Source organism: Leishmania major, chromosome 27 (genome assembly GCF_000002725.2).
Source record: "Leishmania major strain Friedlin complete genome, chromosome 27".
Taxonomy (NCBI): Eukaryota; Euglenozoa; class Kinetoplastea; order Trypanosomatida; family Trypanosomatidae; genus Leishmania; species Leishmania major.
This window is the reverse complement of record NC_007268.2, coordinates 606,151-622,335: the sequence shown is the minus strand read 5'-3', so window position 1 is coordinate 622,335 and position 16,185 is coordinate 606,151. Positions and strand designations below refer to the sequence as shown.

Below are 16,185 nucleotides of genomic sequence, written 5' to 3'. Positions count from 1 at the left end.
TCTCATTGAAAGCTTCGCATCCTTAGCGGCAAGAGTGGGAGGAGGCGACTGGTGACCGCGCCTCAGGCTACAATCCTCTGATTACCACACGAATGGAAATACATTCCACCTGGGCACCACTTCCTCAACGACTGCCTCCCGTAGCATATACTCCGCTGCACCGACGATCTCTGCTGGAAGTCGGCCGCCGCCGTTGCTGAGCGGTTTTGCCTGTTCCTCATCCAGTATCGTTCGCAGCGCACTGCCAACGAGACGACGTGTGGCGTTTGCTGCCATCCAAAAACGTCGGTGCTCTGCAGAGGTAATGCCGAGGTTGGCGGCGGTGAACACGGTGACGCCAACACTGGCCAGCGCCGAAAACCACGGTACACTGGCACACGCAATGCGGCACCACTGCGGCTCGCCGCTCGTGAAGCGGCTCCCCATGCCTCGTGCTGCGCCAGCGGCGATGTCGGTGGCGGGCTCTGTTGCATCGGGGAGTACGCAGAGGAGCAGAAGAATCGTGTTCACGGCGTACATGGCGACTTCACAGGTGTAGTGCGGATCGAGTACCACCTGAAAGCACACGTTCGAGGAGTACGGATAGCGGTACCGGCGCCACGCCCCGTACAGCTCCGGTGGCGTGGACAGCCCGTTTGGGGATTCGCCTTGGTCGACGCTAGAGGTGGCCAGATGTGCCTGCACGCGTCTCCACAAACCTTCCTCCCAGCCACGCATTTGCGTCTCCTTTGTGGATGAGACCGTGTGCGAGGGGCTCTGTCGCAGCCGCGTCAGTATCGTGTGCACAGTGACCTGAATGGCCTGCAGAGACAGGTGCGCCGTGGTACCGGCGCCGAAGACGCACCGCATCACCGGTAACCGATGTAGCCACTGAGACGCACGCGGGACGCTTGTGTGACTTGGTGCAGCGCTGGAAATGGCTGCCATCACGTAGAACGTGCTGCCCGCCACAGCGGCAAAGAGGGTCACAGTGTCATGCTCGCGGAAGCGCTGCACAAGACACGTCTCGGTAAGGCGCACCGCACAGTGAAGTGTGAAGAGCACTTGCGGCACGCATAAGAGGGGGTGTGCCGGCGCCGGCGACGACAGGGCAACCAGAGAGGGGTGGCTGGAGGCAGCGTTGCTGCGGTGGGCGATCCAACGAATCCCGAAAAGGGCTGCACTTGTGACGAGGCCAGTGACGTAAAAGGCGGTGAACGACTGCTTACGAGTGGTGCGCCACCTGCCCAAGAACGAGGACGCCAGCCAGTGAACCGGTGTCGCGCACCAACGCGTGAGGGTAGTCGCCGCCACAGCCGCGGAGTACTTCCCCACTCGATCGCGTTCGGCCTTGCAGACACCTGGGATGGCGGCGGCACCTGCGCTACGACCGCCGTACGATGAGAGGCCAGCGAACTCAGCGCAGAAGAGGCGCAGCAGGAGTACAACAAACGACATCGACCAATACACCAGCGCGACACGCACGGGCATGCTATCGATACACTCCACCAGCATTGCGAGAGCCACGTTGAGTGAGACCGAATTCGCTTGCCGGAGGGCGGTAGTTGAAGAAGGGAATAACACGTGGAGAGGAGGATCAATAGAGAAGATCGGACGTGTCTGGGTGGCGGGCCGCGCGATTCTAGAGAGCACCGCCCGCATCAATCCACCACAACAGGCCTATGCATGGGAGGGTGAGTGGGCGGGGGAGCGGTGCAACCAATGATGTTACCAACGTCGAGCGGCGGTTGAGCAACACCAACAAAAAAGAGAGCGGCCACCAGCAGAGCAGAAAGAAAAGAAACGCATCGTATTGTGGCGGCGGACGGGTCACGGAGGGGGAGGGGAAAGGCCTTGAGAGACAGACATGAAGTCAGAGGATGTAGAGCGGCAGTGGTACGGTGAAAAGGACCAGCAACAAGCATGAAGCGCTTCCTCAAGGCCAAAAGGAAGTGCTCTCGTGGCTGATCTCGCCCTCTTGAGACGTGACCTCCGTGTTGGCTGAGCGAAACTATGCAGTGTCTTCCTTCCTAGCGTGAAAGCGTGTGCACGCGCGATACGCAGCCCCAGATAAACGAAGCGTAGGTGCGTAAGGCCGAGAGCACCGCACAACGGGTGGCGCTCGCAGCACGTTGTTTGTTTGTTTTGTCTGGGCCGTCGTTTGACCGTTTTTTTCTTGTTCTGCTTTGTTGCATTCGTTGCGACGGCGGTGCGGCCCAGTGAACGGCGAACGGCACGGCGATGACCCTCGACGCAAAGGCCCACAACAGACGATTGGCTACCAAACCGCACGAAGAAAACGGAAAAAAAAAAGAGAGACGACGCACAAGCTGATCAAGAGAGAAGACACGTGCGGTGGTGAGGTGTAGAGAGACATCGGTGGATGGCGAGCTGGGCGCGCAAGTGCACGCGATCCACTTGCATTGCAGCGCTGGCAAAGAAGGAGGAGCACATACCGGTGCGCTGTCACCGGCGTCACGAAGCAGCGACGTCTGCTGTCGCACTGCCGCCTGTGCAGCCTAGCCCTGACACGCATGTGTTCTTTAGCGGCAGTGGAAATTATAGCTGATACACGCGCAGTGTAGTCGACCTTTCGTCCTGGGCGTTCCCCGCCCCGCCCCGCCCCACCCCTCCCCTCTCCTTCGTGGAAGGTTCACGACTGCAGCGCACGAAAAGCGAGGCTTCCCCCCGACCCACCCTCACGCGCTCGCACAGCAGAGCCTCGGCACACACACCGGATCAACGGGGATGGGCAGACGCACGCGCACACACACACACACATGTATGTATATGTGCGCACAAGCACGCGCGCGATACGGTGCACGCAGAGGTCGCCTCGTACTCCAACACGCGGCGCGGGACGACGGCCCACTTGCCTCAGCCTCCCCCGCATCCAACTGACGACTGCGTTAGTGATGGTGATGATGCGCGGGTGCCTCCTTGCGGCGGATGTCCGGCTCTGGGTCGCCGGGCTGCCAAAGGTAGCTAGCCAGGAAGTTCGTGCCGCCCCAGCGGACGTCCAGCTTGTTCTCTGCCATCTCCTGCTGCAGCTGCTCATACTTGATAGCGTGATCCGGGTCGTCGAGGTCGAGCTGTCTAAAAAGAAAGTTTGAGGCCATTGCCCGCTTGCCGACTTGAGCGATGCGCGTGCGCTGGCCAAACGTGACGTCGAATAGCCAGTAGAAGGCGACAGGAAAGATGACGCCAAAGAAGAAAAGGAGCTGACTCGTTCCGTCCTTCACCTTGCCAAAGGGCTGTCCCCACCAGCCGGGGTTGATGGCGATGGGGAAGAAGGCAGGCACACTCGCGTCACCATGCTCACCGGGCACACGCGCGTACCGACGCGCCACGCGGCGAATCATGCTATTCCTACGAGCCTGCATTTCGAGGCTGATCCTCCGCTGCTGTTCTGGTGGTGTTGCTCCTTCTCCCTCGTCCCCTAGGTGGATCGCCCTGCTCCCTATTCCTACTAAGAGCTGTACGAAGCTGCTCTTATACTACACGCGACCTCACTACAGGGTAGAGACGGGGTGCGCTAGACGTGATCTTCCTCTTTCGCGAATGGCTTGTGTTTGCCGCCAATGGATTCCCTCTCTTTCTATGACTTGCGCACGCGAGACCTGAACGCGCCCTGAGCCACTCCTGCTCACGCGCCTAGCCTGTGCGATATACGTGTGCGCTCTCCCTCCTTCGTTTCCGCGCGCGAGGATGACGTATGGACAATCGTGCGGAGGCTTTCCGGCTTGAGTGTGAGGTGCAAGTCCGTGCAGAGGGAAGGGAGCACCGAGGCAAACGGGTACGGCGGTGTTCATCTAGAAACAACAACAACACACATACACAGAAAAAAAAAATATGTGTTCCGTCATACGGAGATAGAGAGACAGAGATGAAGACGAGAGGCAACGATGCCCATGATTGCAGAAGTGCATGTCGAGTGGCGTCGGGGGGAGGGAGACGGGGAGGGGCAGGCATCAAGCGAGTGGCTTCCATGTATTTGTACAGTGTGTGTGTGTGTGTGTGTGTGTGCGTGTGCGGAGGTGACCGTAGCGGAGCCGCTCTCGGCCACACATATGCACAAAGTCGCATGTGCCACGGCTGCTCATGCACAAGCACACACAGGAGCACTGGCGTCTCTCGTGAGTAGCCCACTTGCGCTGCTGAACCCAGGAGCGCGTCCCTGCAGCGGACACGCGTGCAGCCCACCATCCCGTCCCCCTCGTAGTGCGAGGGAGCAGTGCAAGAGCCTCTCATGCGCGTCGCAAGCAAAGCAGCACCTAGCACTGAAGAACACCCTTTTCGGTGCTCGGCTTTTGCACGCGTGTGCGGTACGCTCGCGAAGACTGGAGGAGGCCCTCTCGTCTCCTTCGGCTTAACCCTTCTTCTTGCGTGCCTCCCTCACGGCTTAGAGGTGACAGGGACAGGGACGGGGGAAGGGGGAAGAGAAAGGCGATGGAAGGGAGAACCGGTTTGTACGTGAAGCACACGTACATGAGGGAAGTGTCTAACAGGAAGAACAAAGACGAGACAAGACGAGACGGCAGACCATAAAACATTGATGACCGAGTGGGTGGTGTACAAAATGAGATGAAGTGAAGAGAAAGCGAGGAATGTGTTGGAGAACGGAAAACAAGTGAAACAGAGGTGATGGTGATTGGGGGGAGGGGGCAGCGTGAAGAAAAAGTCGTTGGCGGAGCAGGAGCGGAACTGGAGCAGGTGCAACTGTGAAGCGATGGAGACGAAACAATCGCGTGCTGTGGGACTGCGCGTGTCGTCAGGATAAGACCGTGGCATCCCGAAGAAGAGCTCGCTGGCACAGTTACCTAGCCGGTTACACGCACAAACTGAGAGGAACCAGGGGACGAGTGAGAGCGAAAATATTCCCTACAGGGGAACAAGACACGCAAACACACGCACCGACACACGCACACAAGCACAACGGCCACTGGGTGAAGGTTCCTTCACGGCTTAATGTGGAGCCGCGAGCAGAAAAAAAGGAAAACGAAATCCATAGGCGGGGTAGTCGTAGTATGAGTACAGAGTCTATAGTCGTAGTAATATAAACCTCCACATTACGCGCCCCACGCGCGTGCCACTCGGCGGCGGGAAACGGGGGAGGAGGAGGAAGCGACCCGTACGAGCTCTTCTCCCATTCCTCAAAAGAAGCGGCCCTTGGTGATGGAGACAGGTGGTGCGCCAGTGGTGGCACGATAGGCGTTCGGCGAGTTGCGCATGGCCAAATAAGACACCGGAAACGCTGCGGTAGCGGCGGCAGTGGAGCCCCCCGCCAGCCCTCTCGCGCTTGAGCCAGCGCGCGTTAGCGGCGTGTGATAGTAATACCCTTTCGATGAACTGGGAGAGGAAGCGGCATCGCTAGGATCGATTCCGGTGCCGCCCCCCATGGCGGAGCTGCGGGGTATCTCGCGCACAGCAGAGGACGAGGCTGTCGGCAGGCCACCAGCTTGAGTCGGCGTCGCGCGCCCCGCATAGAAGGGTCGGTGTGATGGCGCTGCCTGCTGTTGCGCCGTCGCGCTTGGCGGTGCCAGTCCAGCCAACCGGCCTTCAATGGTGACGGAGAGAACCTTGATCACATCATGCAGCTGCTTGTCCAACCGCTGCAGCAACGTTGCCTCGACCTTTTTCATCTGCTTGCGCAGCTTGTGGTCTAACACGGACTCGACATAGGCGCGTAACGCGTCTTCAGGAAAGCCGACCGTGATGCTGCGGTGCGTCAGTCGCTGATCTGGTGCAGCTATCTGTAACACGGGGGCCTTGACGTCGGTGGCGACGGTCGGCGAAGGTGCAGCGGGCGGTGCAGCCAGTGCCGCTGGGAGCGCAACGGCGACGGTGCCCATCTTCTGCTTTTCCTCGTACCGCTGCTCCGCCTCCTTGCGGCGCTCTGTTGCCTGTTGCAGCAGCACACGCTTGATCATACTGAGATCATCGCGCTGGTGCTGCACCGTCGCGTGCAGCACCGCAACTGCCTGCTCCAGTGCACTGAATCGCTCGCCGTGCAGGGAGCTGAGCTCTACGGGGGAGGGAGGTACAGCCGGCGGCGGCCAAACTGCCAAAGCCATTTGCTTGGCGCCCATCGGCACCGACTGGGGTGCATGGCTGCCCTCCAGCTGCGCAGAGCTGCTGTTGCCGCTACGCTCCTCGCGGCCACTGAAATTCCGGCGGCGACTACTGCTGCGACGGTGATGCCGGTGGTGGCGACGATGTTCGCTAGACTCGTTCTCGCCGCTGTGGTGGACCTTACCATTGGCGCTCCTTTCGCGATTGCCGCCGCCCTGCCGGGCTTCAAAGTCATCATCCTCGCTCCCGCTCTCCGCCGACTTTGCGTGCGAGTCCTGGGGCACGCACAAGAGTGTCTTCTTTCTTGGACTGACGATCTTGATCGGCTTCAGCATCTTGATGTCGTCATCGAGGTCACGGAGCAGTTGACTCATGCGGCTGCTGCTGCGAGCTCCTCCCGGCGAGCGACCGCCAGCGCCGCCGTTCGCGCGCTCACCGTGGTGCGCTGACGCAGACGGCCCGAGGGCAATGAGCACCCCGACATCCGCTGAACGATCGTCGCGCGGGTTTGCGGTGGAGATGGGAGAGGCGCCAGGCAGCACCGACGTCGGTGGGACCCGCCGCGGTAGAGGGCTTCTGTCCACGCCGCCACCGGAACCAGGTGGTCGCAAGACGGATGTCGGAGGTGACGTGTAGGGCAACGCTGTAGCAGCAGATGGGTGCCGAGCAGCAGATTCTCCATGAAGAACGTCATCCGCTGTAGTCGCAGAGTCTTCTACTAGTTGTCCGTACGCGTTGTAGTTCGGGCCAGGGTCGTTCTCCAGTAGCACGATGTTGTTCATGTACGTCGGGCCTGGGCCGAAGGTGCTCATAATCCTGAAGCGCACGTATTGGTGGTCTTGCGGGATTGCATGCGGAAGCTTCCACACCTGAGTACCAGCCCCGGGTAGTGCTTGGCACACAAGGAGGGCGCGCATCGTGTCTGGCGATGCACCAGAGGCGATCTCAACCAAGTGGGGATTGGTAAGGTAGTCGTGCCACACATGCCACCCGGCGTACTGCAGCGGCGGATGGGATGGGGAGAGAGACACCGTCACGTGTTGCGGGGCGTCGCCGGTGATCCAAAGCTGGTCCTCGCGGAGCTTCAGCAGGTTGGAGGCGATGCTGGCGACGTGCACCGCCTCGTGAGATACCTCGGCGATGTGAGCTCCATTCTCCTCAAGAGTCCAGTTGACGTCTGACATGAGCAGCGACCAAGAAAACCGCCCACCTGTGAACAGCAAAAGCAAGCCAAAGAGTTACGCCTCCCGAGCACGGTGAAGGGAGAGCGCAAAGGCCCCAACGCAGGGCGCGCGACACGCAGCGCGTCGAAGGTGCCGAGAACAGAGCTGCGCCGCTTCCGCCGCCGCGAGTGTGTGTTTGAAGGGATAGGTGGATGTAGACGACCTGAGAGAGGCGGGGCGTTGGGAGGGGAGGGGGAGCACAATAGCGAGATGTAGGCACCGACGACGGTGGTGGGGCTGGAAGAGGAGGAGGGCGGGCGGAATGCGTTGGGGGCACCAGGCACTCGCTGCTGTTTCTTCTGCTTTCACAACGACGCTTCGCCTCGCATGCACACTTGATCGCCTCTATAAATATGCGTGAGCGTCGATGCGTCCGTGGAAGAGGGAAAGTGACGCGGAGCACAAAAGTGAAAAAAACGACACGGCGCGCGCTCGTGCTGAGGTGTGATGAACGGCGAGAAGAAGAGCGGGAAAGAGAATCATCCGATGGGACGGCACAAGGTCAGCGGTAGCACACCTCGTCCGCGAGTCCGTGTGCACGTGTTTGAGTGCGCGGCAAGGGTTTCGGCAAGGAGGCGGGGAGGGGGAGAGCGGAGACAATGGAAAAAGCAAACGACTAGGAGAAGTCGTGAAGCAGGGGGTGTCTTTGAGTGACTGCCTCAGGAGCGGCGATGGGAGAAGGGGGGGAGGGGGACACGCGAGTGGCGACTCGCAGGCAGACACGTGCCGTCTAAGTCGGTGTGTCAAAGAGACGGTGGAAAGGTGGGTGGGTGCCGAGTCGTTGCCGCACTTCAACACACACTGCAGCATGCGAGTCTACTCCACAAGCACACCCTCAGCCCTTCCCAGGATTCAGGGAGGCAAACAACAGGTGCACTCCTCGGTGCCGAAGGCGACTCATGCGTCGCCGTGCTCTCCTTCCACTCCCTCCCCCCCCTCCCCCAAAAAAGGAGATTGCGAAGAGCGGCACACCCCTCAGAGGTGTGTTGTGTGCAGCAGTAAGAGAAGAGAGGTGGGAGGGGGGGGGGCATGGAGAAATGCGTACACCTCTCCGAACTTGCTGAGCGTGTGCTGTATCGGAACTCTTTGTTTTTTTTTTGGTTTGGTGACGTGTACAATTCTTATCGTGCTGAGTGGGTTCAGTGGATGCCGCCCTCTCGGTGCAAACAAAAGGAAAACCGTATAAGGCTCGACGGAGCAGAGAGGCCCCTGTATGGCCGAGATGAGGCCCGAGAGGAAGACGGCGACCGAGGAGCGAGAGTGAGGTACACGTGAGAGGGCTAAAGAGAAGGTGAAGCCGGGAGACGGCGGCTCCACCGCGGAGGGCGAGGGTGGGGTCGGGGTTGGGCAATAAATGCAAACAAACATAAAAGAATTACGCGCGCGAAACGAAGATGACCCTCCCCCTTTGGTAGCAAGGAGAGATGCGATGTTGATCCGGAGTCGCCGCAGCGCCTCAGCTGTATGTACATGTGCACGTGCGTGTGAAGGGGAGAGGCGGTTCATAAGCTTCACATCGAGAAACGGAGAAAAAGAGTGATTGAAGGTAGCAGAAGCGAAGAGATCGGAAGTGGGGGAAGGGGGAGGGGAAGGGACGGGTGCAAGGACAAACACAACGGCAAACAGCAGGTCAACCAAGTAAAACAAAGACAGGGGGGCGGGGGTGAATTGGCAAGACAGAAAAGCAAAGTCTGAGCCGCATCAGGAGGGAGAGGGGCCTGTAGTGCCGGCCCCCTACCCCGATGCGCCCAGATGTGCGTAACGAGCTGCCTTACCTCAACTCCCGCCCCACCGGTCACTACCGCCTGCCTTTCCACAACACTGCGGCACTCATTCGCCCGCCTCTGCAGCCGTTTGCCCTTGGTGAATGTAAAGCTGGTGCGTCAACGCTGAGAAACGCAAGCGAGGTGGAGGTAGATGATGATGGGGGAGGATGAGGGGATTTACCGAAGCGAACGCTTGCGTGTGTGTGTGTGTGTGTGTGCGTGTGTCGGAGGGCGTACGTGAAGGGTGTGTGCATGTCACCGAGGACAAGCGCGAGAACGCAAAAATAAATAATAAGGATGACATGTATATCACGGAAATCGTCCTTTACCACACGCACAGACCGGCCGACGGCTTTCTCTCGCTCCTTCCCGAGTGCGTGTGTGTGTGTGTGTATGTGCTTCAACTGGGACACGGCTGACGTGGTGGGGAAGCCAGAGCCGAGAAACGCATCGTGAACGAAAAAAAGAGAGACAAGAGGGCAACACAGACTGAGAGAGCGCATGTGCCACGGTCTGCTAGCCAGTGGCGAGACACACGTTCAGCGGCACCGTGCTTATACAAACACGCGGCAGCGGCGGCGGCCAACGCAGACCTTCCATTGGATAGACGCCACACTTAAGATGGCAGTGACGTCACTAACCGCCACCCTCCAAATCCTCCCCCCACCTCCGACAGTCGCGCCAGGTTCTCAAACGGCGTAGGCGCGGCGCTTCGGCAAATGAATGTGGTTCATGCCTAGTTCCATCTGCGATGGAGAGCGCGCCGAAGTGGCAGCAGGTGCCGGCACTGCCGCTGCGGCCCCGGTGACTGACGTTCCGCCAATGCTTATCCTGCTGGCAGGACGAGCCAGAGAGACGGTGGCGGCGTAGTAGGCCACGTAGCCCTCCAGTGTCTTGCCATGCTGGGGGATGGGAGAGATGCAGGTGGACGCAAGAGCTGTCGAGTTCGGCGCAAACACCGGTGGCGAAGCCAGCGTCTGCGCCCCGTGCGCCGTCCCTGGCAAGGGTTTATAGGATGGCACGGCGTGAAACCAGCGATCCCGCACCACGGGGAGAGTCGGCCATGCTGCCGCCGAGGCAGCTTCAGAAGACGATGCAATTAGCGGAAGCCGCTGTGCTGATCTCATCGAGGCAGGTGCCGGCTTGGCGCTGCGTATGCCCCGCGGCGGCGGCACCACCGCCACCGGGTCGCGCACAATCCGCAGCATCAGCGGATCGGCAGCGCCGGCCACCCCGTCGTAGCACGCCAGCAAGGCGGGGTCCACGGTAGCTTCTGCAGGCATTGCCTTACCAGCACCTTGCGCAGTGGCTGCCTCGCGGAGTCGCCGTAAGCTGCGCGTCCGGCCGTCCTGGGCCTGCCTCGCCGATGCGCTTGCCTGCGTCTCGTCCCCGCGCGACGAACTGTCCTGGGTCGCGTTTGCCCCGGTACGACTGGTCTGCGCGATCTTCTGCTTTGAAAGCTGCAGCGCAGCCCCACGTGTCGTCTGCCTGGCAGAAACAGGGACGAGTAGGCGGGCCTTTCCATTTCCTTCCTTGATGACAGCCGTCACCGCGACGGCTTGCGTAGCCGACTTCGTTGGGCCAGTGCTCCGCGTGAGAGTCGAGTGCTGCGTCCCCACCTCCACCACCCCGGTCTCCTCGCCGCTGGTCCCCGCAGTCGAACTGGAAGGTGCGGGCTGGGCCGCCTTCCTGTCACCGCCACGCCGGATGGTGCCCTTGGTCCGCGGCGCGCCGCTGCCCTTCGCGGCGGTGACCGCTGCTGCCATCACTGCTTCCCCGTGATGAGTGTAGATGCTCATCGGTGGCAGCTTTGTGTGCGGGAGAGTGGGCAGCTGCAGGTCCTCCTTCTGCGCGTGCCGCAAACCGTTCAAGATCGACAGCTGTACCGGCTTCGTACAGCTGTTGTACACGAGGCGCAGCATACGGGTTGGAATGGCCCACATCTCCACCGTCGTCACCGACTCCCAGCCGTTCGGCCACTTGTCCAACAGAAGGGCCTCCCAGCTACCTCCCAAAGTTGCGACGAAGCGGCGGGCCGGCTGCACCGGCAGCGCCGGATTAATGTCTTCGGACTCGTCGGGGTAGACGAGGGGTGCCGAATCGAGCATCAGTAGGTACTGCTGCTGCGCCGAGATCACAGGGGCAGAGCCTGTGCTGAATATCTCGCCTGCCTTCACGTTCGCGACGTTGTTCGAGGACGGCACTGTGGCCGAAAATGCAGACAAGAGCGGCGCATCGCGGAAGGAGAAGTTCCACTCCACCGCATCCTCCGCCGCCGCCTCCCTGTCGGCCGGGACGTCGGAGAGAGTGTTCTGGAAGCTCCATCGCATGGCGCCATACTCGCAACTCCTGCTTTGAGAGCCCAGTCTGGCAGTGGCATTCGCAGGAGCAAGAGCAGTGATAGAGGTGGGAACCGTGTCACGATCCATGGCGTGCCCTGACTTCGGACCCTGAGTACCATGATGCCGATCCACCTTGCCGCTTCTAACGTGTGTGTTGGTGCCACTGTCCTCACCCGGAGTGCCATCCGGGTTTTCCACCTCGCACGACGCCGGCACCTCGAGGGGCTTGGTGGCCTTCTGGTTGTAGTGCCGCGGATCACGGACGCTGCCGCTCACGATAATGAGAAGATCAGAGATGTGCTGCCCCGGATCACACAACGAGACGGAGCGGCCTATCACGCGTGGCCGTGCGTGCTGCACGAGCTCCTCTCGCTTCTCGGCCGGGAAGCGCTGCAACAGTGGTACATAGGCGAGACACTCGAGGTGAAGGCGCATGTTTTCCTGCCGTTGTCGCATCAGTTGCCCGCGCAGCTGTGCGTAGAATAGCGGGTCGTCGAGCAGCGCGTTCACGAACCGCTCGCCAGATACCTTGAAAAAGAGTGCGACACGGCTGCTGACGGTGCAGGTGTACGGCTGCACCCCCGGGACCAAGTGCGGCTCTTCACCGAGCATGAGGTAGCGACCCACAACGTTGAGCGCGGTGAAGGAGTTGGTGCCCAGACGCTGCGCAACGCCGTCATCTCCGTACGTTCCCGCTGCACCTTTTGTCCGCCGCAGCACTGTTCCCTCGAGCATGCAGTACACGTCGCCGGCAACGTCACCGTGGGAGAAGATGGTCTCGCCGCGGACCTTCACAACAGGAGTGAAATCGCTCAGGTAGGAGGACATGCGCTTCGTGAGCTTGCGGTAAATGGGGATAGACCCGTAGCACTTGGCAGGGTGGTACCACTGCTGCAGCCACCACAGATTGTGCTGTCGAAGTGCCTCCTTGTACTTGTCAAGCATCGTGCGGTCCGCGAACGAACGAAAGATCGCCTCAAACTCCTCAACACGCAGCACCCACACGATGCACTGCGACAACGCGCGGTAGGTGCTAGCGAAGAGAGCGCTGCCGCCAAACACGCCGCCAAAGGAGGAGCCGGCCATGATCACTTCCTTGATCGGTCGGGACGCAGCGCCGCCGCCAATGATCCGTTGATGATGTCGCACATTACCATCCGCGGCGGTCGCCCCGTCAGCTGGCTCGGGGCCGTCGCCAGCCTTCCCCCAACGCTCTGTGCACACTTCGCACTTGCCTGAGATCAGGAAGTACATGGCCTTCTGGCTAGAGTCGCCGGCCCTTGCGATGATGTCGCCTGGCAGGAAGCGTTCCCGCGTCATAGTCTCGGCGAAAGATTGGAGGAGAGTGGCGTTGTGCAGAGAGTCAAAGAAGGCGTCGTGGTCGCGGAGATAGGTGCCTTGCGGTACAGCGCCGGCATCGTCGAGCAGCCCGCCTCGGCTGGTGGCATCGCCACTGCCGGTGCTCGCGCTGCGTTTTAAGCGAGCACTGTTGGGAACCACCGACCCCGTCTCGCGCTTGCGCCTTAACAGCGTGGGCAAAAGGTGGCGCTCTAGCACTCGGCGCAGCCGCTGGCGGCGGAAGCGGACCTCCATCGCTCGGTGTGACAGGGCCGTCACAACCACCACCTCCCACATCGCGGCCCGCTTCATGGCGCACGCCATCTGCACCATGCTGCTGCCCCCTACGAATGTGAGCGTGCGCGCAGCAACATCTGCTGCGGTGGACAACGAACTGCGTCCACTGCCATACGCGCCAGGACCGCCGGCAGAGGCAACGCGAATGCTGCCTTGACTCAGCTCTAGCACGGACCGCGATTCCTCCAGCGCCTCCCGCAGGGCTGCCGAAGAGTCGGGTACCACGCTTATGCTCATTGCACGCTGGCGTAGCCCGTCATCCTGCAGGATGGGGACAATGCCTCCGGTGACGTCGACACCCCCAAGCCGGCCGTGCGACGGCAAACAGAATGAACCACTAGCGACGTGCGTGCTCTGCCGGTGGGCCAGGTTGAGGGAGTTTTCGAAGGCGGTGCCGCTGACACGCATGCTGGGATAGAAGGAGCACATCTGGATCGCCCGCCACACCTCGGTGTTCGCCTCAGCGCAGCTTATCAACGCGCCCCAGCCGTTTGCCCCGGACATCGCCATCAGCGGAGCAATGTTCGAGCTGGGAAGAAAACTGCTAGAACGACGATGACGTCGCTTGCTGGCGGAGTGGATGGATGCGGACTGACGGCGTGCTTCCTGCTGAGCGCGAGACATGCATAGTGGCAGCGCCGACCCGTGCCGTGACATCTTTCGCACCACCTCGCTGGGGTAGATCGAGGGCGTGCGCTGCTGCGAATCTTCCGTGGCGGTCTTCGCCTCGCTAGGCGTCGTGGCAGCGCTCATTTTCTTCCTTGGCAACGTTTTGTGTTCTCTTTTTTGTGTGTGTGTGCTTGACTATTGGCTGTCTAGTGCAAACCGCCAGCGCAGAGAGCGAGCGAGCGCGTGTGCAACGAAGCAGTATGGACTACGTTCGTATACGGTGCAGAGAAACGTCCCAGCTCATGCGTGCGGGTGTGCCTCTTGGGGAAAGGGGGAGGGGAAGGAGGGCGCGAAACAAAGTACCGTGCCCGCGCCAAACGTTAGATCGCGCGGAGGGGCGAGTGAGAGGAGGTGCGCGGCTTGACACCTGTCTGGGTCTCTGGATCTTGCACGTGTTGATGTACGACAGACTGCGCAATGAGAGCCACCGCCACCGTATCAAATCGCGAGCAGCACCAAAAGTAAAACGTTCAGGTACCCATGTAAACAAGAAGAGGAAAGACGTTGCAGAAGGAAGTGGTGAGAGGCTGAGGCTGCCGTCATGGCAGGGGAGAGGGCGAGGACGAGAGGGCACAAAGGGCAGGCATGCTGTCATTCCTGCCGTGGCTCTCCTTATCCCTGTGTGTCTGGTGATGCAGGAACGAAAAAAAAACGGTCGACGCCACCGCCGCATGAGGTGGCGGTGGCGTGAAAAAAAAAAAGGAAAGGTGTGCGTAGCCTCGTACACGTGCACGCGCGCTCCCTCTACGGCGCACATGCGTGCCCTGCTCATTGGCGATGCACTTTTCGTTTTTTTCGTTCTTTAAAGGGAAATGGAGGGGGTGGGGGTGGGGGTGATGGCCTCTGCGGAGACACGCCCGCCTGCCCGGACCTGCGCGGAGAGGGTCATCCTCTTCGGAACAACAGACATAGAAAGACCCCATAGTGCCCCGCGGAAGGAGAGAGAAGAAACAAGGCAACCACACACACACACACACACACACACGCTCAAAGGATGGGGGAGGGCGGGCAGAGGGCGGAGGGGGGGGGCAAACGTGCACCATCACACACAAACGCGCGCACCCAACGATCTTGGCACCGGCACATCTACTGCGCATCGTCCCCACCACCACCACCATCACCACCATTCGCGCACCCGCACATACAAGGGGAGAGAGGGAGACGGCTCACCACACATACATTTGGTTTCCTTTGCGGTGATGGAGGAGGCGGAGGATACAAGAGAAGCACGAGGTGCCACAGAGTCAGAAAGACAGATGCACCACATGCGCGAAGACGACAAGGGCGCTCGGGTGGAAGAGGGGAGGGGGGCAAGATGCGACTGCACGTCGGCGTGCCCTCTGAAACATACACTGTTGTCCCCTTCCCCTTTCTCCAGAGCCACTCTCCTTCCCTCTGAGGTGCAAACGGCCACAACAATACAGACACGACATTCGACAGAGGTGCTGCCGTGCATCGCGACGGCCCACATCCTCTACAGGCCGTCCTCAAAGTTCACGTTGTCCATCCCAGTGGACTCATCCTGGATGGCACGCTCCAGCTCATCACGCTCCGCCTTCGCCTCCTTACGCCGCTCCTCGATAATCTCGGGGTCTGTCACGTCGTAGCGCATGGCGCGCTTGGCGTCGTTGTGCGTCAAGTTTAAGAACTGGATGCGGCGCTGCAGCGCGTAAAGCGGCTCAGAAGTGGAGTAGACGTCGATGCTGTCACTCGAAATGAGCTCGCCCTTTTCATTGTCTAGAACGGCGTCAATCACGCCATCATGGATGGCCTTGGAGAGGATGTACTCAGCGTCCGCCACGTTGCTCATGGCCAGCTTTGAGCAGACGTCGGAGATGCTGATGCGACTGTATGCCTGGCAGATGCGGCGCAGACCCGTTTTAATGACGTGCTGGTGGACACGCAAGATGAGGGAGTGGGTGCGGTCATGTTCGAAGGTCACCTGGTGCTCGCGCAGCACCGTCATGAAGCGGTCCACCTGACCAAAGCGCACGCACGAGGCCAGTTGTAAGTACGGCGCAAGACTGTCGCGCATGTCCTTGGCTAGGAAGTCAGAGCGTGGCGGAATCTCTCCAAGAAGCAGCTGCACGACCAAAGATAGCTTCGTCGCGGCAATGCGAAAGCCGAACGCGCGCTCCGGTGCCTTACGTAGTGCTTGCTGCAGACACTGATGCGCGTCGACGTACTCGAGCCGAAGCGCACGCGTGAGACCGACGTAGTAAAAGTAGCGAGCTGCCTGGTTGTTCGCGCGATGCGGCAGGGTGATGTTACATGTAGCGATGAACGCCTCCGCCTGCTCGTGCTGGTGCGTGCTGGTGAGGAAGGCGAGAATATCGTTGAGCACAATCTCCATGCCGAGCTCGTCGTGGCGCACACACACGGCACGGTAAAGGGTCATGAGGCGCGTCAACTGCTCCGCCTCGGCGCGCTTCGTGGCAGCCGTGGCATTGATGGGCGTCTTGGCGGCAGCGAGAGGCATGATAAGGCGTGGCAAGCCGA

General features: G+C 60.6%; 4 protein-coding genes and 1 pseudogene across 4 annotated transcripts, besides 1 other annotated feature; all 5 read right to left on the bottom strand.

The window, feature by feature from the left end:
- Positions 1–81: 81 nt before the first annotated feature.
- On the bottom strand, positions 82–1,641 carry LMJF_27_1510 (conserved hypothetical protein; the record flags this gene model as incomplete). Its single annotated transcript, XM_003721911.1, has 1 exon — positions 82–1,641. The coding sequence occupies one exon, from the start codon at positions 1,639–1,641 to the stop codon at positions 82–84; it is 1,560 nt and encodes a 519-aa protein (XP_003721959.1).
- A 1,247-nt stretch (positions 1,642–2,888) lies between these two features.
- LMJF_27_1500 (conserved hypothetical protein) lies at positions 2,889–3,362 on the bottom strand (the record flags this gene model as incomplete). Its single annotated transcript, XM_003721910.1, has 1 exon — positions 2,889–3,362. The coding sequence occupies one exon, from the start codon at positions 3,360–3,362 to the stop codon at positions 2,889–2,891; it is 474 nt and encodes a 157-aa protein (XP_003721958.1).
- Positions 3,363–5,132: 1,770 nt separating this feature from the next.
- On the bottom strand, positions 5,133–7,235 carry LMJF_27_1490 (conserved hypothetical protein; the record flags this gene model as incomplete). The annotated part of the gene is made up of 1 exon (XM_003721909.1): positions 5,133–7,235. The coding sequence occupies one exon, from the start codon at positions 7,233–7,235 to the stop codon at positions 5,133–5,135; it is 2,103 nt and encodes a 700-aa protein (XP_003721957.1).
- Positions 7,236–9,729: 2,494 nt separating this feature from the next.
- On the bottom strand, positions 9,730–13,770 carry LmjF27.1470 (annotated as a pseudogene).
- Positions 9,730–13,770: a sequence feature (previous protein_id=AAZ09898.1).
- A 1,390-nt stretch (positions 13,771–15,160) lies between these two features.
- LMJF_27_1460 (putative proteasome regulatory non-ATP-ase subunit 3) lies at positions 15,161–16,165 on the bottom strand (the record flags this gene model as incomplete). Its single annotated transcript, XM_003721908.1, has 1 exon — positions 15,161–16,165. One exon carries the CDS (start codon positions 16,163–16,165, stop codon positions 15,161–15,163), a length of 1,005 nt encoding a protein of 334 aa, XP_003721956.1.
- Between the last annotated feature and the right edge of the window lie 20 nt (positions 16,166–16,185).